Source organism: Engystomops pustulosus, chromosome 10 (genome assembly GCF_040894005.1).
Source record: "Engystomops pustulosus chromosome 10, aEngPut4.maternal, whole genome shotgun sequence".
NCBI classification, from domain to species: Eukaryota; Metazoa; Chordata; class Amphibia; order Anura; family Leptodactylidae; genus Engystomops; species Engystomops pustulosus.
In genome coordinates this window covers 8,683,255-8,706,128 of record NC_092420.1, presented here as the reverse complement: position 1 = coordinate 8,706,128, position 22,874 = coordinate 8,683,255, and the positions used below count along the sequence as shown (strand labels likewise).

Sequence of the window (22,874 nt, the reverse complement as noted above, 5' to 3'; positions counted from 1 at the left end):
GATGTAATGATGGGTCAGTGTTATCTATATAGAGGTCATTGTACAGGGAGGGGGAGGAGATAAGCTGTGACATCATCTATTGTCAGTAGTGATGTAATGATGGGTCAGTGTTATCTATATAGAGGTCATTGTACAGGGAGGGGGAGGGGATAAGCTGTGACATCATCTATTGTCAGTAGTGATGTAATGATGGGTCAGTGTTATCTATATAGAGGTCATTGTACAGGGAGGGGGAGGAGATAAGCTGTGACATCATCTATTGTCAGTAGTGATGTAATGATGGGTCAGTGTTTTCTATATAGAGGACATTGTACAGGGAGGGGGAGGAGATAAGCTGTGACATCATCTATTGTCAGTAGTGATGTAATGATGGGTCAGTGTTATCTATATAGAGGTCATTGTACAGGGAGGAGGAGGAGATGAGCTGTAACATCATCTATTGTCAGTAGTGATGTAATGATGGGTCAGTGTTATCTATATAGAGGTCATTGTACAGGGAGGAGGAGGAGATAAGCTGTGACGTCATCTATTGTCAGTAGTGATGTAATGATGGGTCAGTGTTATCTATATAGAGGTCATTGTACAGGGAGGGGGAGGAGATAATCTGTGACATCATCTATTGTCAGTAGTGATGTAATGATGGGTCAGTGTTATCTATATAGAGGTCATTATACAGGAGGGGGAGGTGATAAGCTGTGACATCATCTATTGTCAGTAGTGATGTAATGATGGGTCAGTGTTTTCTATATAGAGGACATTGTACAGGGAGGGGGAGGAGATAATCTGTGACATCATCTATTGTCAGTAGTGATGTAATGATGGGTCAGTGTTATCTATATAGAGGTCATTATACAGGAGGGGGAGGTGATAAGCTGTGACATCATCTATTGTCAGTAGTGATGTAATGATGGGTCAGTGTTTTCTATATAGAGGACATTGTACAGGGAGGGGGAGGAGATAATCTGTGACATCATCTATTGTCAGTAGTGATGTAATGATGGGTTAGTATTATCTATATAGAGGTCATTGTACAGGGAGGGGGAGGAGATAATCTGTGACATCATCTATTGTCAGTAGTGATGTAATGATGGGTCAGTGTTATCTATATAGAGGTCATTATACAGGAGGGGGAGGTGATAAGCTGTGACATCATCTATTGTCAGTAGTGATGTAATGATGGGTCAGTGTTTTCTATATAGAGGACATTGTACAGGGAGGGGGAGGAGATAATCTGTGACATCATCTATTGTCAGTAGTGATGTAATGATGGGTCAGTGTTATCTATATAGAGGTCATTGTACAGGAGGGGGAGGAGATAAGCTGTGACATCATCTATTGTCAGTAGTGATGTAATGATGGGTCAGTGTTTTCTATATAGAGGACATTGTACAGGGAGGGGGAGGAGATAATCTGTGACATCATCTATTGTCAGTAGTGATGTAATGATGGGTCAGTGTTATCTATATAGAGGTCATTGTACAGGAGGGGGAGGAGATAAGCTGTGACATCATCTATTGTCAGTAGGGATGTAATGATGGGTCAGTGTTATCTATATAGAGGTCATTGTACAGGGAGGGGGAGGAGATAAGCTGTGACATCATCTATTGTCAGTAGTGATGTAATGATGGGTCAGTGTTATCTATATAGAGGACATTGTACAGGGAGGAGGAGGAGATAAGCTGTGACATCATCTATTGTCAGTAGTGATGTAATGATGGGTCAGTCTTATCTATATAGAGGTCATTGTACAGGGAGGAGGAGGAGATAAGCTGTGACATCATCTATTGTCAGTAGTGATGTAATGATGGGTCAGTGTTATCTATATAGAGGTCATTGTACAGGGAGGAGGAGATAAGCTGTGACATCATCTATTGTCAGTAGTGATGTAATGATGGGTCAGTGTTATCTATATAGAGGTCATTGTACAGGAGGGGGAGGAGATAAGCTGTGACATCATCTATTGTCAGTAGTGATGTAATGATGGATATATATGTGTATTCCCCACTACCTATGGTAATGACATGCATGCACTGCTGAGTGTGCAGGTCCATGAGATAGTGAGAAGGTGAAGCATTGGGGTGACAGCCGCGCGGCCTCCTCTGCAGATCCCGGTAATGGAGGGTAATGAGCAGCAGAACACGTCTCACTTTCTGGCAGATGTTCCATTACAAGTTTTCCGGGTCTATGCAAATAAGTTTGTCTAGAGAAATAATTGTAATTAGTTGCGATCTGTTTGCGCGGCTTTTCCCTTTAAGGCTCCGTATCTTTCTCGTTACAGATTTTAGCTGATTAGCCAAAACTGTCTTGTTGCAGGATTCATTTGCAGGGAAGCGGACCTGAGAGATATTACAAGCTCAGCAGGCGCCGGCGATTGGACCTGGGGAATTACAATTGCAGCTTGTGATCTGACAGCTACATCTTCATTCTAATGACAAATGGGCCGCTACCCGTCAGGAACATCCCTTTAATTGTGTAAACTGATCTGAAACAAGTTGCATGTATTAACCTTGATGGAGGAGTTCTGTATCTCTATCAGCCCACTACTCGCTCTGTAACCTCCTGAAATACTCTGTGCTGCTGTGACCAGTCCTGTGATCTGATTGGCCGCTGAGGTTTCTCTCCTGGACATGACGATTAGCAGCAGGTAAAAGTGAAGAGATCTGATAAAACCTCTCGGCACATACTTCCCGGCTTGTTGTGTGCACATTAGCAATTTATCAGGTTTTATTACTTAAGAAGCTTAATGACGCCTCTTATCTGGAGACTGGGGAGCAGCAGAGCTGAGGCTCTCGTGTCAATGTGTCTTACTCAGAGTGTATCTGATCCTGAAGGTGAAGATAAACACAATATAAAGCCCAATGTTCCTGAAAACTACCGCTGTCCATTATCACAACGAGACTGTAGTATGTAGTAACAGATAGGAGGCTGCCCCCAGGGACCAAAGGATGGGCCGGGAAGCCACCAAGGACCAAAGAATGGGCCGGGAGACGCCCAAGGACCAAAGGATGGGCCGGGAGACGCCCAAGGACCAAAGGATGGGCCAGGAGACCCCCAAGGGACCAAAGGATGGGCCAGGAAACCACCAAGGACCAAAGGATGGTCCGGGAGACCCCAAAGGATGGTCTGGGAGACGCCCAGGGACCAAAGGATGGGCCGGGAGACGCCCAGGAACCAAAGGATAATCCGGGAGACCCCCAGGGACCAAAGGATGGGCCAGGAAACCACCAGGGACCAAAGGATGGTCCGGGAGACCCCTAAGGATGGTCCGGGAGATGCCCAGGGACCAAAGGATGGGCCGGGAGACGCCCAGGAACCAAAGGATAATCCGGGAGACCCCCAGGGACCAAAGGATGGGCCAGGAAACCACCAGGGACCAAAGGATGGTCCGGGAGACCCCTAAGGATGGTCCGGGAGATGCCCAGGGACCAAAGGATGTGCCAGGAGACGCCCAGGGACCAAAGGATGGGCCGGGAGATGCCCAGGGACCAAAGGATGGGCCGGGAGACCCCCAAGGGACCAAAGGGATAGCTCCTGAATAGCCCAGGGACCAAAGGATGGGCCAGTAGACCCCCAGTGATCAAAGCGATGGCTCCTGAATACCTCCAGGGACCAAAGGATGGGCCGAGAGACCCCAAGGGACCAAAGGGATAGTTCCCGCGGACCTTCCGAGATCAAAGGGATGGCTCACAGGGACCAAAGGGATGGTTCCTGGAGACCCCCTTCCTCAGAGACCAAAAGGGATGGCTCTGGGAGACCCCCAGATACCAAAGGAATTTCCCCAGGAGACCCCCAGGGACTAAAGGGATGGCTTCGGGTCTGAAAGAACAGGCAACCAAAAACCTTTGCTAGGAAGTTGTTTTGTTTTATTATTTTATTCCTTTCCCGGTGGGTTTCTCTCTTCCTTAGAATCCCCCTATAAGTGTCCCCCCTCCTATATTCATAGACTCCTCATTTCTTCTCCTCCCGTGTTATTCTCTATTCTCTATCCGATCTTTACTTCTATTCTCTCCCTCCGAGTTCTGTGAAGTTCTGGGCGTTTTTGTGGTTCCTCCTGACAGGAGCGCTCTAGATCTCGCCTCGGATCCTTGCCTCACCTAGAATCCGTCTCTCCCCTTCATCTGGCGGCTGACGCCCGCTCTGTGATCGCTCCGCGACCCTTCATGTACCAAACACTCGGCAGAGGGGGGGGGGGGGGGGTGCGTAAACTTTCAGAGTCTCTTCTGAGTGCCTTTTCTGCTTCCTCTCTTCTTCCCCTCTTAAGTTCCCGGAACGATTTATACTCCCGTAAATTGAGCGTGAAAAGACGTCCCACAAAAGCCATCAATCTGCGGCCGTCTTTTCCTTCCTTCCTTTAATTAGGGACACCCTGCTGAAAGATGTGCCCATCGCCCGCTGAAGAATGGCGGATCCTCCCTGCCTTGGCATCAATCTGCCGCTATCCTCATGCCAAAGTCACGTCAGGATTTGTCAGTTTTATGACAAATGCTCCCGGAGGCCTCGTCGTATCCATTACGGCGCGGCGGACAGTGCGGGAAGGCAGAGCAGATGTGTCTTTATCAGCGAGCACCAAGCAGCAGTTCATAAAATAGCAGAGTCTCTGAAGTTTGATCTTTCGGCTCTCGCTACGAGCGGCTACGTTGCTCATTTTTCGGGTTGTAAATCATCTTAAAGGAACACTACAGGCGATTCTGGTATAACAGCTTCGAGCAGTACACAGGGATCATCTGGACATCCCTTTAAATATTACTTCCACCGTGCGGTGTCCTGCATATCCCTCCTGTCCTGTGTGTTCCTTTCGGTGCTATCTTGGGTCTATCTTGAAGGGAGTCTACTACCTCCCCAATTATTATAATCTGCTGCCAACATGTTGTAGAGAAATGCCCTGCGATGTCAGAAATATCTTTATTATTTCTGTCTGTTTTGCTCTAAGAAATTCCCAATTGAATCCATATGCTAATGAGGCAGTTGGTGCACTTGGGTCATGTTCTTAGCACCCATAACACTGCTGTTCCTGCCTGGACCACCATCCTCTCCAACAGATAAGCAGAAGATTTGTGAGACATATGGGGGCAACACTGGAAAGAGAGAGGAAAGTCTAGGCAGGAACAGCATTTCATCGGGTGCTGTGGACACACTCGGGTGCACCAACTGCCTCATTTGCATACAGATTAAACTGGGAATATTTTGCAAATAACTTTATAATTTAAATACATGATGCTATCTTGGGATCACAATGTATTACTATACAACCAGCTGCCAGCAGATGATAACGCTTGTTGAAGGTGGTGGAGACTCCCTTTAAGTAAGTTAGAATCTTGACTGAACCTGCAGTGATCAGTGTTTACCACTAGGAGAAGAAAGGTCCAGAGGGAGCTTGTGATTCCGGCCTTTGCAGATTTTGTTCCCTTTGGATCTTAAAGTTAGGCCTTATCCTGGATAGTGCCTAACTTGCTGATCGGTGGGGGTCTCAGTGATGAGACCCCACAGATCACGAGAACGGGGGTTTGATGGAGATAACTCAGACCCCCCGTTCTTGTGATCTATGGGGGTGTCATCACTGAAACCCCCACTGATCAGCAAGTTGGGCCCTATCTTGTATGGTGGGAAAACCCCTTTAAGTGATGACGTCATGAAGACGTGATGGCTTAGTAAATCATCGGTCTCATTTGTCACAACTTAATGAACAGCAAGGAACTGATGAGGCACCTGCACAATATAAGTGGCGCGACCCAGAATACCAGATTGTCTAGGTCCATATGAACCTGCGTCGGGTTTGGAAAACCCCTTTAAGTGATTAGGAGCCTTAATAATAGGCCTGCACAGTAGAGGTAAGTCTCTGCAGACGAGGACCCGCATTTATGATATAGGTCTTTGCAGCACACGACTACTCCATCGCGGCACAATGTTAAGCTCCGCCTTAACCCTCTAGGAAACGGCCACTTTTATTAAAATGTTCTTATTTCACCTTTAAGGGTGATGCCACACATGGCGTTTTTGGTCCGTTTTTCCCAATTATCTTAATAGATAAACAGGTTGTAAGCAGCCAAACGCATGGTAAAAGGTCAAAAACGGACTGAAAACGGATCAAAAACGCCATGTGTGGCATGACAAAAACAGGTCATCATCCAGGGGTGTTATAACAGACCCCAGGGCCCCCGCTCACTCCTATTGGCTGCTAAGAGCAGCTTTCCGTCACCATGTATCACTGACTTCCTCATTACACACAAGGGCCGGCGTTATAATCCGCTGCCGAGATCCATCCTCATTATTTTTTATTATTTCCGGGAAAAAAAAAATGTTTACTGCAGAATGGAAGGTGTTTGCCAGGGATCGGCGTCTTCTGGAGATTTGCCGTTTTCAGAAACAATGAGTCATTGGAAATGTGATGCCAAAAGTAATAAACTCCCCGTGTTCTCCTGGTCGGGTGACGGAACGCGTGTGCTGCAGGAATAACTGGAGGGTCCATAGGAGGCCGGAACAATAGGGGGATTGTTTCTACATTGATGCAAGAGCAAACAGAAAGGTTACAAAAAGAAGTCCAGGGTAGATAAGGGGCTCAATAGCCAGGGTGAGGACTAATGGTTAAAGGGAACCTGTCAGCAGGTGTGACCATGCAGACTGCAGTTATGTATTGTCCCTGGTGAAATGTGTCATCAGACCTTTGTGTATGTTATCGGCAGAAGGACTGTGATATATGGATTTATCATCCAGGATTGTAGCTATTTCAAGTGCACTAAGGGGGAAGGGTGTCCTCACACTGCTGTGCTCTGTGCACTCTGCATTTGTAAGCGTTCCGTTAAAAAAACGCATCCGTTTTTGACAGTTTTCCCCAATTATCTTAATTAACACGGTCAAAAAACGGATGCGGTTTGTAACGGTCTGCTTAAAAACGACCTAAAAACGGGTTCAAAACGCGACGTGTGCCACCACCCTAAAGGTTTCAGGCTTTGAGTTAAACCCTACATCAGTTAGAAGGAAGGTAGTATGGGACGGGCAAGTGCAGAGAGCACAGCAGTGTGAGGACGTCCCCCAGCTACAATCCTGGAATATAAATCCATATTTCACAGTCCTGCTGCAGTCTGTATGGTAACGTTTCTCATGAGACTGTTTCAGTACTACAACTCTCATCGTGCCCCATCAGCCTCAGGCGGTCAGTGATTGGTTGGAGCGGATGTTGTGACTTGTTTATCACTTTGTATCTTCTCCCTTTGTTACTTTCCTTTTAATATTGACACATTGTTGCAGATTATTAGGTGTAAGCACCGCAATCAATATCTTCACAATCACCAATCAGCCGGAAGATGGACCTTCTCCACCTGCGGTTATTAGCCAATTACCTGTCCCGGTGCGGAGGTGTGCGCCGGGGGCCATGGATCTCACCGGACTCGTTACCCCGGGGTATTAGTAATCACGTGTGCTCAGCGCCGGTCGCCTTGTTGTTCTGAAAACTGTAAATCTCATTTACTTATAAGATTGAATAAAGCTGCTGCGGCTCCTCTTCCGGCCGCTCTCCGCTATTCACCTTATTCATATTCCGGCTCCGCCACTATTTGTGTATCAGTCACAGATCACTGGCGAAGATGTTACTGCGAGTTTCCTGGCGACGCACTGCACCAATCCGGCTGCGTCCACCAACCGCACCGCGCAGCCTTGTACCTCACTGCCTCATATGTGCTACTTACCTCACTGCCTCATATGCTACTTACCTCACTGCCTCATATGTGCTACTTACCTCACTGCCTCATATGCTACTTACCTCACTGCCTCATCCTCACTGCCTCATATGCTACTTACCTGACTGATTTCTGGTGTAAGGTTCCAGTAAACAGCATTTTACTATCCATCCGTTTTACTAAAGGGCCGAACTACCAGGAGAGCAGACAGAGCAATGACATCACTGTGTGTATTATCCCTGTACTGTGACATCACTGTGTGTATTATCTATGTAGTGTGACATCACTGTGTGTATTATCCCTGTACTGTGACATCACTGTGTGTATTATCCCTGTAATGTGACATCACTGTGTGTATTATCCCTGTACTGTGACATCACCGTGTGTATTATCTCTGTACTGTGACATCACCGTGTGTATTATCTCTGTACTGTGACATCACTGTGTGTAATATCCTGTACTGTGACATCACTGTGTGTATTATCCCTGTACTGTGACATCACTGTGTGTATTATCTATGTACGGTGACATCACTGTGTGTATTATCCCTGTACTGTGACATCACTGTGTGTATTACCCCTGTACCGTGACATCACTGTGTGTATTATCCCTGTACCGTGACATCACTGTGTGTATTATCCCTGTACTGTGACATCACTGTGGGTATTATCTCTGTACTGTGACATCACTGTGTGTATTGTCCCCTGTACTGTGACATCACTGTGGGTATTATCCCTGTACTGTGACATCACTGTGTGTATTATCCCTGTACCGTGACATCGCTGTGTGTATTATCCCTGTACTGTGACATCGCTATGTGTATTATCCCTGTACCGTGACATCACTGTGTGTATTATCCCTGTACTAGGACATCACTGTGTGTATTATTCCTGTACTGTGACATCACTGTGTGTATTATCCCTGTACTGTGACATCACTGTGTGTATTATCCCTGTACTGTGACATCACTGTGTGTATTATCCCTGTACTGTGACATCACTGTGTGTATTATCCCTGTACTGTGACATCACTGTGTGTATTATCCCTGTACTGTGACATCGCTGTGTGTATTATCCCTGTACTGTGACATCACTGTGTGTATTATCCCTGTACTGTGACATCACTGTGTGTATTATCCCTGTACTGTGACATCGCTGTGTGTATTATCCCTGTACTGTGACATCGCTGTGTGTATGATCCCTGTACTGTGACATCACTGTGTGTATTATCCTGTACTGTGACATCACTGTGTGTATGATCCCTGTACTGTGACATCACTGTGTGTATTATCCTGTACTGTGACATCGCTGTGTGTATTATCCCTGTACTGTGACATCGCTGTGTGTATTATCCCTGTACTGTGACATCACTGTGTGTATTATCCCTGCACCGTGACATCGCTGTGTGTACTATCCCTGCACCGTGACATCGCTGTGTGTATTATCCCTGTACTGTGACATCAATGTGTGTATTATACCTGTACTGTGACATCACTGTGTGTATTATCTCTGTACTGTGACATCACTGTGTGTATTATCCCTGTACTGTGACATCGCTGTGTGTATTACCCCTGTACCGTGACATCACTGTGTGTATTATCCCTGTACCGTGACATCACTGTGTGTATTATCCCTGTACTGTGACATCACTGTGGGTATTATCTCTGTACTGTGACATCACTGTGTGTATTGTCCCCTGTACTGTGACATCACTGTGGGTATTATCCCTGTACTGTGACATCACTGTGGGTATTATCCCTGTACTGTGACATCACTGTGTGTATTATCCCTGTACCGTGACATCACTGTGTGTATTATCCCTGTACTGTGACATCACTGTGTGTATTATCCCTGTACTAGGACATCACTGTGTGTATTATCCCTGTACTGTGACATCACTGTGTGTATTATCCCTGTACTGTGACATCACTGTGTGTATTATCCCTGTACTGTGACATCACTGTGTGTATTATCCCTGTACTGTGACATCACTGTGTGTATTATCTCTGTACTGTGACATCACTTTGTGTACTATCCCTGTACTGTGACATCGCTGTGTGTATTATCTCTGTACTGTGACATCGCTGTGTGTATGATCCCTGTACTGTGACATCACTGTGTGTATTATCCCTGTACTAGGACATCACTGTGTGTATTATCCCTGTACTAGGACATCACTGTGTGTATTATCCCTGTACTGTGACATCACTGTGTGTATTATCCCTGTACTGTGACATCACTGTGTGTATTATCCCTGTACTGTGACATCACTGTGTGTATTATCCCTGTACTGTGACATCACTGTGTGTATTATCTCTGTACTGTGACATCACTTTGTGTACTATCCCTGTACTGTGACATCGCTGTGTGTATTATCTCTGTACTGTGACATCGCTGTGTGTATGATCCCTGTACTGTGACATCACTGTGTGTATTATCCTGTACTGTGACATCACTGTGTGTATGATCCCTGTACTGTGACATCACTGTGTGTATTATCCTGTACTGTGACATCGCTGTGTGTATTATCCCTGTACTGTGACATCGCTGTGTGTATTATCCCTGTACTGTGACATCGCTGTGTGTATTATCCCTGTACTGTGACATCACTGTGTGTATTATCCCTGTACTGTGACATCACTGTGTGTATTATCCCTGTACTGTGACATCACTGTGTGTATTATCCCTGTACTGTGACATCACTGTGTGTATTATCCCTGTACTGTGACATCACTGTGTGTATTATCTCTGTACTGTGACATCACTGTGTGTATTATCCCTGTACTGTGACATCGCTGTGTGTATGATCCCTGTACTGTGACATCGCTGTGTGTATGATCCCTGTACTGTGACATCGCTGTGTGTATTATCCCTGTACTGTGACATCGCTGTGTGTATTATCTCTGTACTGTGACATCGCTGTGTGTATCATCCCTGTACTGTGACATCGCTGTGTATTATCCCTGTACTGTGCCATCACTGTGTGTATTATCCCTGTACTGTGACATCACTGTGTGTATTATCTCTGTACTGTGACATCACTGTGTGTATTCTCCCTGTACTGTGACATCGCTGTGTATTATCCCTGTACTGTGCCATCACTGTGTGTATTATCCCTGCACTGTGACATCACTGTGTGTATTATCCCTGTACTGTGACATCACTGTGTATTATCCTCTGTACTGTGACATCACTGTGTGTATTATCCCTGTACTGTGACATCGCTGTGTGTATTATCCCTGTATTGTGACATCACTGTGTGTATTATCCCCTGTACTGTGACATCACTGTGTGTATTATCCCCTGTACTGTGACATCACTGTGTGTATTATCCCTGTACTGTGACATCACTGTGTGTATTATCCCTGTACTGTGACATCGCTGTGTGTATTATCCCTGTACTGTGACATCGCTGTGTGTATTATCCCTGTACTGTGACATCACTGTGTGTATTATCCCTGTACTGTGACATCACTGTGTGTATTATCCATGTACTGTGACACCACTGTGTGTATTATCCCTGTACTGTGACACCACTGTGTGTATTATCCCTGTACTGTGACATCGCTGTGTGTATTATCCCTGTACTGTGACATCACTGTGTATTATAATACATCCGTTGGAGGGGGGGGTCTCATCTCTTGGACACCAGTTCCTATTACAGAGCACTCCGGTCCCGCTGTGATCAGGCTACAATGGTTCTCCGTTTGGATCGGTGACATATATATACAGTATATAGGGGGCGGCGGTTCTGCTCCGTTGTTACTCTCTGTATTTTTGCTCCAGTAAATGGCCCAGCATTAGAAAGCGCAGATGTATAGAAAACTGCATATTTTGTAATCTCCTGTATTGTGGCCGCCGCTAATCGCCTGCTGAGCACAGCGCCCTGGTCCGGGAGAAACGTGCGGAGAACGACCTCCAAATGAGTCTCATCTCACATTTCCCAGGCGAGAGGTCAGGAGGCGCGGGGCATGATACATAATTGAATCCTTATCAGCGGTTTGTTTGTGTGTTTTATCCGCGTCTTGTATCTATAAATATAGAATGAGTGTCACACATGAGCACATTGTTCCGCAGGCCGAGCGTGAAGGACGTGGATCTACTCGACAATACACATTGTATCATTAACAGACGACTGGTAACACATGACTGCGCGGTAATGACCGAGCAGCGCCCCCCTCGGCCACGCACAGAGGGATCAGCAGGGTGTAGTGGCCCTTTAAGAACCTGCACCTCTGGAGTGTTAAGGCGCCTTGTTTCCATAGGAACTTTCCTGAGCAAAACTTCCTAACCCTATAGTATCCAACAGAGTTGCACCCTTCCGGCCTGTGTGTAGTCTGCCCTGACCTCGGCCTGAGTGACTGCTCACTCCGCCTCCTGTTCTGACCTCAGCTTGTCTTCTGACCACATCTTCACCTGTCACTCGGGTTCCCTGCATCGCTCTCTCTCAACCTGCCACTCAATGGAGACTATTCCAAGAGGTAGCAACTCGGTGGTCTCCCTGTAGCACTGTCCAGATTCCAACACCAGGTGATTGCTTTGATAACCTCTTGAGGATTAGCCCCATAAGTTAGATCAATTTAAATCACAAATCATTGTTAAATAAAGGCGGCTTTTGAGTAAAATTCTGAGGCTGCACTGACCTCCTCCTGTGCCCTGCGCTGACCACCTCCTGCGCCCTGGCTGCCCTGACCACCTCCTGCGCCCTGGCTGCCCTGACCACCTCCTGCTCCCTGGCTGCCCTGACCTCCTCCTGCGCCCTGGCTGCCCTGACCACCTCCTGCGCCCTGGCTGCCCTGACCTCTGCCTGTGCCCTGCCTGCCCTGACCTCCTCCTGCGCCCTGGCTGCCCTGACCTCCTCCTGCGCCCTGGCTGCCCTGACCACCTCCTGCGCCCTGGCTGCCCTGACCACCTCCTGCGCCCTGGCTGCCCTGACCTCTGCCTGTGCCCTGCCTGCCCTGACCTCCTCCTGCGCCCTGGCTGCCCTGACCTCCTCCTGCGCCCTGGCTGCCCTGACCACCTCCTGCGCCCTGGCTGCCCTGACCACCTCCTGCGCCCTGGCTGCCCTGACCTCTGCCTGTGCCCTGCCTGCCCTGACCTCCTCCTGCGCCCTGGCTGCCCTGACCACCTCCTGCGCCCTGGCTGCCCTGACCTCCTCCTGCGCCCTGCCTGCCCTGACCTCCTCCTGCGCCCTGGCTGCCCTGACCACCTCCTGCGCCCTGGCTGCCCTGACCACCTCCTGCGCCCTGGCTGCCCTGACCTCTGCCTGTGCCCTGCCTGCCCTGACTTCCTCCTGCGCCCTGGCTGCCCCGGCCTCCTCCTGCGCCCTGGCTGCCCCGACCTCCTCCTGCGCCCTGGCTGCCCTGACCACCTCCTGCGCCCTGGCTGCCCTGACCTCTGCCTGTGCCCTGCCTGCCCTGACCTCCTCCTGCGCCCTGGCTGCCCTGACCTCCTCCTGCGCCCTAGCTGCCCTGACCTCCTCCTGCGCCCTGGCTGCCCTGACCACCTCCTGCGCCCTGGCTGCCCTGACCACCTCCTGCGCCCTGGCTGCCCTGACCACCTCCTGCGCCCTGGCTGCCCTGACCTCCTCCTGCGCCCTGGCTGCCCTGACCTCCTCCAGTGTTTGGGCAAAAATGAGCTCCAGGGATAGGACGTGTTCGTATTTGGCGTTTTAAACGCAATTCACAGACTCCTCCTGCAATCACCTATCAAAGTAAGCAAGTCACTGATGTAAAAAGCTGAACCTAACTTCATTAGGTGATCACAGGAGGAGATTTTGGGGTCCAATGTCGGACCCCCTCAGCATGATGTTAGGGCCACACCTGCAGGAGCCCCGTGGTCGCCTCCATAGACCTCCATAGCCCTGAAGATTCACCCCGAGAAACACCCAATAGTCTGACATTCATTTCCTGCGTCGTGTCGATATCACAGCATCATGTGACGTCTCCAGCGCACAGGAGCCTCATCCTCCATGACACGGTGACTGATCCCCATAATCCTGAGCACCGCGCGGGGGCAGAGACTTGGCTTCCATCTTGTCGGTGGTTATAGTAACAAGTTTCCTTCTTTCTGGTATAATCTCCCCCCCGCTGGCGCTTTTCAATTTAATAAGAATTAACAGGTTCTCCGGAGTCCATTTCCCCCCCCCCCCTTCCCCCCCACCCCGGAGCCGAGCAATTAAGAGTAACGACACTTAAATCATTGGCGAGGATAGACGGCTGCGCTCTCCTCCTTTTGAATCGTTTCCTGGCTCTTTGTACCTCGCAGCGGTGCGGCCCCCACTACAGACCGCGGCGTACGACGGCGAGACAATGGCGTCCGGCTTTAATTTTTTTTGTCCTCTCACTTGAAAACGTCTTGTAACGCGGAGAGTGACACATGGCGGCGTGTGGTGCCGGAGCTAAGTGTACGGTACTGGCGTCTTACAGAACAAAGCCCCTTTTATGAAGTGTCACCAGGCGCACCGCGCGCCTCCCATTCAAAGCTTTCTGCTGCGGAAATCGGGCCAGACCCGCAGCTCCAGGAAAGTTCTCCAAGACTTTATTTCTTGCCTTTTTTCTCGCACATTAGCAGCGGCGGTTACATTCTTACTATTCCGCCTCCAATGCGAGGTCACAGTCTGAATAGGCGACAAGTTGAACACTCTCAATGTATCCACAATCTTACTAAATGAGTGACCACTTCTCCATACTTTATTATCCCGAGCCCCCCCGATGCAGGAGGAATCCCCCCCCCACCCGCTACCATGTCCTTTATTGTGAGGTAGACACAACGTCTTCCATCTCTGTGCTCTCCGCAGGGCGCCAGCCATTCACTGTTATTTACACCGTGGGAGCTCTCTACCGCAGGTACTTATACCGCTATTATACATGTATCCAGAGACGTCTCCATCTCCTGTATCACAACATCGAGTAACCATGGAGCAGCACAGGCAGGAACATGGGCAAAATCTGGCTCCATAACACAAGACTGGACTGTTTCTGCAATAGATACTGTGTTGCTCCCTGGCAGGGGTAATGCCGCCATTCTGCGTGACATGGAGTTTGGGTGAATTTTCCACCACGGTTTGGGGTCCCTCCCAGCTGAGCTTGGAGTCAGGTGTTCTGGTGGGGGCAGTGAGCGGATCCGGGGCGATGCATGGACACCCTGCTGCAGGGAAGCGGCTGGTCTTTGGTGGCAGTGAGTGCGGTGTATTATTAGGACTACAATGGCGCTTCCCCCCGGGGCAGTTTTTGCTATTTTAAGCGTGACAGATTTCACTTGTATACATCAGGTTTAGTTTTAATGGGTCGTGTTTGGCTTAAACTGCGCACATCTGTCATTTCTGTCGCCGCACGTGTAAGGGGCTCATAGAAAGACTCTGCAGCACGGGTCATTTATCCCATATGTACGGATTGTATACAGTGAATGTACACCAGGTGTGATGTAGAATAACTACAAATTTTGGGGGTTTTTATTCGTCCATTTGTTTCGCTGACGCAGCGTCCTCGCTTACGGGAGAAACCGCCATATAAAGCGACACGTGTCATCCTCAGCGCATGTGATACCCGGCAGCTAAAGGTCATACCAGTATGTTTTGGAGTGTGAGAGGAAACCGGAGGAAACCCACGTAAACACGGAGAGAACATACAAACACTTTACAGATGTTGACCCTGGGATTTAAACCCAGGTCCCCAGCGCTGCAAGGCTGTAATGCTAACCACTGAGCCACCGCGCTCTAGTTACTTACCTGCCACCACCCAGCACGTGGCTAGAAATCTGCAGGACTGTAGAAGGTGAGAGATGCAGTATGTCCTACATTCCTGCACGACTAATGGTTGTGCCACCAGCTTCCTGCTCCATCCTCTTCCATCCAGAGAGTTGGGACGTAGGTTGTTCTACCCCTGACTATATGGACCTTGGTGTAAGAGGACACTGATTCTGCTATCAGAGTGTCTCCTTTATGAAATATCGGAATTTTTCTACTGTGTTTTTTTTTTTTAAACTACAAAAAAAAAATAAGTCTCTCGTTTTATGTATGCAGCTCCTGTGCAGGTTCTGACAGATTCTGCTGGGATGCGTTGCTTCCTTCCTTCCTTCCATCCACTTTTCTACTATGTTAGAGCAAGTAAGAAAAGAAAAAGATGGAGGCGGGATCAGACTACACAGTGTTTGCTGTAGTCTGTATCTATGGAAACGCATTAGATCTGTACTGGAGCTGTAGACGCAAAGTGATGGAAGACATGTTTAAGCCCGGATTATTGAGCGGGTTTCTCCATTTTATATTGTGGATGTATGGGAGCAGTATAATGTCGTGGTTGTATAAGTATTCACACCCTCTACCATGGTGGTCACCTCCAATTAATGATTTTGTGGTTTGGATAGATATATATGGTCTAAATAGGTGGATATATAAATTTTTACATGGTTTTTCTATATGGTAAGAAGTGCCTGTACACCCCTGTGGTCTGTGTTCAGGCATGCTGGGGGTTGTAGTTCCCCCACATGGAGACCTCTGCCTAGAATACTATTAACCCTTTGCTGTGTGTTTCTCCCCCTGTGGCGGGTGGTAGCCGGCCCTCAGGATGAAGGTCATTGATATTCCTTGGTGCACTGCATAAACCCAGCACATCAGATGAAGCAGAACCTTCCGGAGCCGCCGGCCGGAACGTTTGTATCCGTTGTGGAATGATCCGAGTCAGTGATTTGCTGGGAGAGATTTGTACATTCCTCTAATATTACACATTTCTGCGATGTCTGAGACGTTCTGCACCGGTGATATCACAGGACATGTGAGTTGTGTAATCAGACCTTTGTGTGAGTTGTTAGTAGCAGCAGGACTGTGATATATGGATTTATATTCCAGGATTGTATCTCCTCCAAGTACACTGGGGGCATGTCCTCACACTGCTGTGCTCTGTGCAGCCAGAGTTATGTATTGTCCCTGGAGAGATGTGTAATCAGACCTTTGTGTATGTTGTTAGTAGCAGCAGGACTGTGATGTACGGATTTATATTCCAGGATTGTATCTCCTCCAAGTACACTGGGGGCGGTGTCCTCACACTGCTGTGCTCTGTGCAGCCAGAGTTATGTATTGTCACTGGAGAGATGTGTAATCAGACCTTTGTGTATGTTGTTAGTAGCAGCAGGACTGTGATATACGGATTTATATTCCAGGATTGTATCTCCTCCAAGTACACTGGGGGCGGTGTCCTCACACTGCTGTGCTCTGTGCAGCCAGAGTTATGTATTGTCCCTGGAGAGATGTGTAATCAGACCTTTGTGTATGTTGTTAGTAGCAGCAGGACTGTGATGTACGGATTTATATTCCAGGATTGTATCTCCTCCAAGTACACTGGGGGCGGTGTCCTCACACTGCTGTGCTCTGTGCAGCCAGAGTTATGTATTGTCACTGGAGAGATGTGTAATCAGACCTTTGTGTATGTTGTTAGTAGCAGCAGGACTGTGATATACGGATTTATATTCCAGGATTGTATCTCCTCCAAGTACACTGGGGGCGGTGTCCTCACACTGCTGTGCTCTTTGCAGCCAGAGTTATGTATTGTCACTGGAGAGATGTGTAATCAGACCTTTGTGTATGTTGTTAGTAGCAGCAGGACTGTGACACATTACAGGATTTAGATTACAGGATTGTACTTGAGCTGTGTCCTCACACTGCTGTGCTCTGTTCCCTAGTGAACTTCTCCACTATCGCTCTCTAAGGGAGAGTTGGTTGAGCTGTTTAATCAGACACAGTGCCATTATCTGTGTAGTGGCTGAACTGAGTATTGCAGCCTGACTCCCATTAAAGGGATCCTCCAGCCACAGCTGATTCATTGAATTCTACCTTGTGCAGGGCCTGGAGGGAGGAGCTGGACTCCAGGGAGGTAGAATGCAATGAATCAGCTGTGACTGGAGTGTCCTTTTAAATAAAAGAGTTGAGCTGCGATACCCTGGTCTGACCAGTACACAGCGAGCAGCACCGAACATCTGTGGGGGTTTCCGGCAGTGTCGGACCTCCACTAATCTGCTCCGGACCCCCATGTGTATGAATAGCGAATGAATGATCATCAGGCTGGATATAATCCTTAATAAGCTACATGTGGTTATGATGTTATGGGGGGTCCTCCAGGATGTGCACACTGATAACCTCTCCTATGGACTGCTCTAGTCACAGCGCCATGTGTTGTGTAGTGGCCGTGTCTGGTAGTGCAGCTCAGTCCGAGTCACTGGAATGGGAGGGTATAATAAGCAGATCATGTGACTGATAGATGGGATATTGGGGGGGGGGGGGGACGCCACTGCTTCATATCCCCTGACATGATATCGACCACCCGCCTTAAAGGGGATGTATCCAGTAACTTCCTAGTTGTATTCCGGGCTATGAGTCCGGTGGATGTAGCCGCTGCGGTTGTCATGGCTCCTGTATCCACAGCCGCTGATTACACGGATCCGAACCCGAGGAAACTTTGTAAATGAGCGATTCCAGGAGATGACTTCTCCGCTGTAATTATATTCTTGTTAACGTGGAAATGTTACGACTCAACTCTCCTCCGTCTCTTACAGAACCTGCTCTTCAATCACCGATAATTCTCCCATTGTGAGCGGCGCCGGCGGCCCAGAGAGAGCGAGAGGACGACCCGAAGACTGACTGCAGGCTCTCCAAGGGTTAATGTACATTATATACCAGGAACGCTGCATTATATGAATTCTATTATTAACCCCGGAGGCGGCCACTGTGTAGTGGAGGTCCATATAGACTACAGAGACTGAGCAAGTCACTTATAGGGAACCTGTCAGCAGCTGCCGCCAGTGTTATGTATTATCCCTGGAGATACGTGTAATCAGACCTCTGTGTATGGTGTTAGTAGCAGCAGGACTGTGATATGTGGATTTACATTCCAGGATTATACCAAGGGAGTGTCCTCACACGGCTGTGCTCTGTGCTCTCTGTAGCCAGTGTTATGTATTGTCCCTGGAGAGATGTGTAATCAGACCTTTGTGTGTGTTGTTATTAGCAGCAGGACTGTGATTCTGGGGATATGTGTCCTCACACTGCTGTGCTCCTTCTGCATAAAGTCTGTAGAATATTTCTCATTGAATACTACACAGCAGTCACTCAGGGCAGCTCATTGCAGAGCGCACAGAGCACAGCAGTGTGAGGACACGACCCCAGTACAATCCAGGAATATAAATCCATATATCACAGTCCTGCTGCTACTGATATACACAGCGTTCTCATTACACATCTCTCCATGGTCTCTCCATCTCTCTGTATGGTCACACCTGCTGATGGTTTCCCTCTTTGCTTCTGCAGTGGTGACATCATGGTTTGTATCAGTGATGTCATCAGTTCTCATCTATTCATGGAGCTCTCCAGGTGTGACACTCGCATGGATTAGGAGAACACTATAGCGAAAGGAGTCATGCTCCGCCCCTCAGACTCTTTATGAGGGCTAGCCTGATCTCTGCACCTTATATTTGGGTATCACACACACTGGCCGCCTCCTCACATGTTGTACTAGTTATATCTGTCCTGCAGACCACATCCTCACCCAGCTTTCCCAGCGTCCTGAATGGTAGTTCTGCCTTATTAATACATTCCCGCAGTCCACTCTTACCTTGGGAAAGCTGGGTGGTACTTGTGGCAGCCAGATTGGGGTCATCTCTGCGGTCACATGATGTATGACCCCGGGCCTGTGTGTGACCCTATGTCCCCGTATTCTCCGTCCATTACTGCTCAGAGCTGCAGCTCCGGGCCTGTGTGTGACCCCATATCCCTGTATTCTCCGCCATTACTGCTCAGAGCTGCAGCTCCGGGCCTGTGTGTGACCCCATATCCCCGTATTCTCCGTCCATTACTGCTCAGAGCTGCAGCTCCGGGCCTGTGTGTGACCCTATGTCCCTGTATTCTCCGTCCATTACTGCTCAGAGCTGCAGCTCCGGGCCTGTGTGTGACCCCATATCCCAGTATTCTCCGTCCATTACTGCTCAGAGCTGCAGCTCCGGGCCTGTGTGTGACCCCATATCCCAGTATTCTCCGTCCATTACTGCTCAGAGCTGCAGCTCTGGGCCTGTGTGTGACCCCATGTCCCCGTATTCTCCGTCCATTACTGCTCAGAGCTGCAGCTCCGGGCCTGTGTGTGACCCCATATCCCAGTATTCTCCGTCCATTACTGCTCAGAGCTGCAGCTCCGGGCCTGTGTGTGACCCCATATCCCCGTATTCTCCGTCCATTACTGCTCAGAGCTGCAGCTTCGGGCCTGTGTGTGACCCCATATCCCAGTATTCTCCGCCCATTACTGCTCAGAGCTGCAGCACCGGGCCTGTGTGTGACCCCATATCCCCGTATTCTTCGCCCATTACTGCTCAGAGCTGCAGCTCCGGGCCTGCGTGTGACCCCATATCCTTGATCCATTAGGGTGTAGGGAGTTTCCTCCGTCTGATGGGTTCTGCATGTGCCAAAGACTAAGGATTGTAGTTGTCATTATGGCTTCCTCTCCCTGAGCCGCCTTGTATATCGCCACCATATATCGTCATTGCCACAATGTTGCCACAGGTTTTTTTTGTATAACTATTAAAAATGAAATAAAGTGACAGAATTTGCATGTTCATGCTCCTCGGGCTTGTATGTAATTTAGATCTGGATGGTAGAGGGAGTCTTAAAGGTAATTTATTCATATTAGTTCTCTTCCTTCTTTAGGAAAGCTGTGTCTACACCTAGTCAATTGTAAAAATGGAATGTCGGGGGCTACCAAGTCACCCGATTAGAATGTCGGCACTGCCAGACCAAGACGCGATCAATTAATGGAGAGGCACGGACACAATACTTGGGGCCGGGTAGATGAGACTGTGTGAGTGGTGCACTGCTTCTTACACCAGATAGAAGATCCATACAAATAAAGACAAGAGGTAGCGGCACTCACCCAGGAATCTTCTTTATTCTGCTTTATGCATGTGACAGGGAGGTGCAGCACAAGAAAGACTTCGGCGACGGGCCGTTTCGCGCACTCCTGCGCTTCGTCAACCCGTATCTGTCTACACCTAGCTGCCTATAGGGGACACTAGAGAGGCAGGTTTCTTCCTTCTAGAGGAGAGCCGTGTCTGGTAGTGACTCCTAGCTGCCTATAGGGGACACTAGAGAGGCAGGTTTCTTCCTTCTAGAGGAGAGCCGTCTCTGGTAGTGACGCCTAGCTGCCTATAGGGGACACTAGAGCGGCAGGTTTCTTCCTTCTAGAGGAGAGCCGTGTCTGGTAGTGACTCCTAGCTGCCTATAGGGGACACTAGAGAGGCAGGCTTCTTCCTTCTAGAGGAGAGCCGTGTCTGGTAGTGACGCCTAGCTGCCTATAGGGGACACTAGAGCGGCAGGTTTCTTCCTTCTAGAGGAGAGCCGTGTCTGGTAGTGACGCCTAGCTGCCTATAGGGGACACTAGAGAGGCAGGTTTCTTCCTTCTAGAGGAGAGCCGTGTCTGGTAGTGACGCCTAGCTGCCTATAGGGGACACTAGAGAGACAGGTTTCTTCCTTCTAGAGGAGAGCCTTGTCTGGTAGTGACGCCTAGCTGCCTATAGGGGACACTAGAGCGGCAGGTTTCTTCCTTCTAGAGGAGAGCCGTGTCTGGTAGTGACCCCTAGCTGCCTATAGGGGACACTAGAGAGGCAGGTTTCTTCCTTCTAGAGGAGAGCCGTGTCTGGTAGTGACTCCTAGCTGCCTATAGGGGACACTAGAGCGGCAGGTTTCTTCCTTCTAGAGGAGAGCCGTGTCTGGTAGTGACGCCTAGCTGCCTATAGGGGACACTAGAGCGGCAGGTTTCTTCCTTCTAGAGGAGAGCCGTGTCTGGTAGTGACCCCTAGCTGCCTATAGGGGACACTAGAGAGGCAGGTTTCTTCCTTCTAGAGGAGAGCCGTGTCTGGTAGTGACTCCTAGCTGCCTATAGGGGACACTAGAGCGGCAGGTTTCTTCCTTCTAGAGGAGAGCCGTGTCTGGTAGTGACGCCTAGCTGCCTATAGGGGACACTAGAGCGGCAGGTTTCTTCCTTCTAGAGGAGAGCCGTGTCTGGTAGTGACTCCTAGCTGCCTATAGGGGACACTAGAGCGGCAGGTTTCTTCCTTCTAGAGGAGAGCCGTGTCTGGTAGTGACCCCTAGCTGCCTATAGGGGACACTAGAGAGACAGGTTTCTTCCTTCTAGAGGAGAGCCGTGTCTGGTAGTGACCCCTAGCTGCCTATAGGGGACACTAGAGAGACAGGTTTCTTCCTTCTAGAGGAGAGCTGTGTCTGGTAGTGACTCCTAGCTGCCTATAGGGGACACTAGAGAGGCAGGTTTCTTCCTTCTAGAGGAGAGCCGTGTCTGGTAGTGACCCCTAGCTGCCTATAGGGGACACTAGAGAGACAGGTTTCTTCCTTCTAGAGGAGAGCCGTGTCTGGTAGTGACGCCTAGCTGCCTATAGGGGACACTAGAGCGGCAGGCTTCTTCCTTCTAGAGGAGAGCCGTGTCTGGTAGTGACCCCTAGCTGCCTATAGGGGACACTAGAGATGCAGGCTTCTTCCTTCTAGAGGAGAGCCGTGTCTGGTAGTGACGCCTAGCTGCCTATAGGGGACACTAGAGAGGCAGGTTTCTTCCTTCTAGAGGAGAGCCGTGTCTGGTAGTGACTCCTAGCTGCCTATAGGGGACACTAGAGCGGCAGGTTTCTTCCTTCTAGAGGAGAGCCGTGTCTGGTAGTGACTCCTAGCTGCCTATAGGGGACACTAGAGAGACAGGTTTCTTCCTTCTAGAGGAGAGCCGTGTCTGGTAGTGACGCCTAGCTGCCTATAGGGGACACTAGAGCGGCAGGCTTCTTCCTTCTAGAGGAGAGCCGTGTCTGGTAGTGACCCCTAGCTGCCTATAGGGGACACTAGAGAGGCAGGATTTTTCCTTCTAGAGGAGAGCTAATCTACATGGACAGCTGGGAGTCGCCATTGGTGGGTGGGGGGTCCCATCAGGGCCGGCGCTATGGGTAGGCAAAGGTGGCAATTGCCCAGGGCCCCTGGGAGAAAGGGGAGAATCTCTTCTTTCAAAGGAATCTTGAATTTTGTTTCTAGGTGCTATGGATCCAGAGATATTCAGGTTTAAAGTGAGAATATCAGGTGCCATTTTTATATATAAAAATCACTCCCAATGGCAGTTTAACAGTTAATATCTCCGTTTTCCTACATTTTAGAAACACAAATTTAGATTCATATAAAAGA

At 49.0% G+C, this 22,874-nt stretch overlaps 1 protein-coding gene and 1 long non-coding RNA gene across 5 annotated transcripts in view; one reads left to right on the top strand and one right to left on the bottom strand.

The window, feature by feature from the left end:
- CHCHD6 (coiled-coil-helix-coiled-coil-helix domain containing 6) overlaps positions 1-20,263 on the top strand; it is a 173,557-nt gene extending 153,294 nt beyond the window's left edge. For all 3 annotated transcript variants that reach the window (XM_072127026.1, XM_072127025.1, XM_072127024.1), the window contains one exon: positions 18,218-20,263. In XM_072127026.1, coding sequence (XP_071983127.1) covers positions 18,218-18,241 — 24 coding nt within the window. In that variant the 3' untranslated portion in view covers positions 18,242-20,263. The remainder of the gene's footprint in view (positions 1-18,217) is intronic.
- LOC140103789 (uncharacterized) overlaps positions 1-22,874 on the bottom strand; it is a 106,662-nt gene that overhangs the window by 6,196 nt on the left and 77,592 nt on the right. The window lies entirely within an intron of this gene.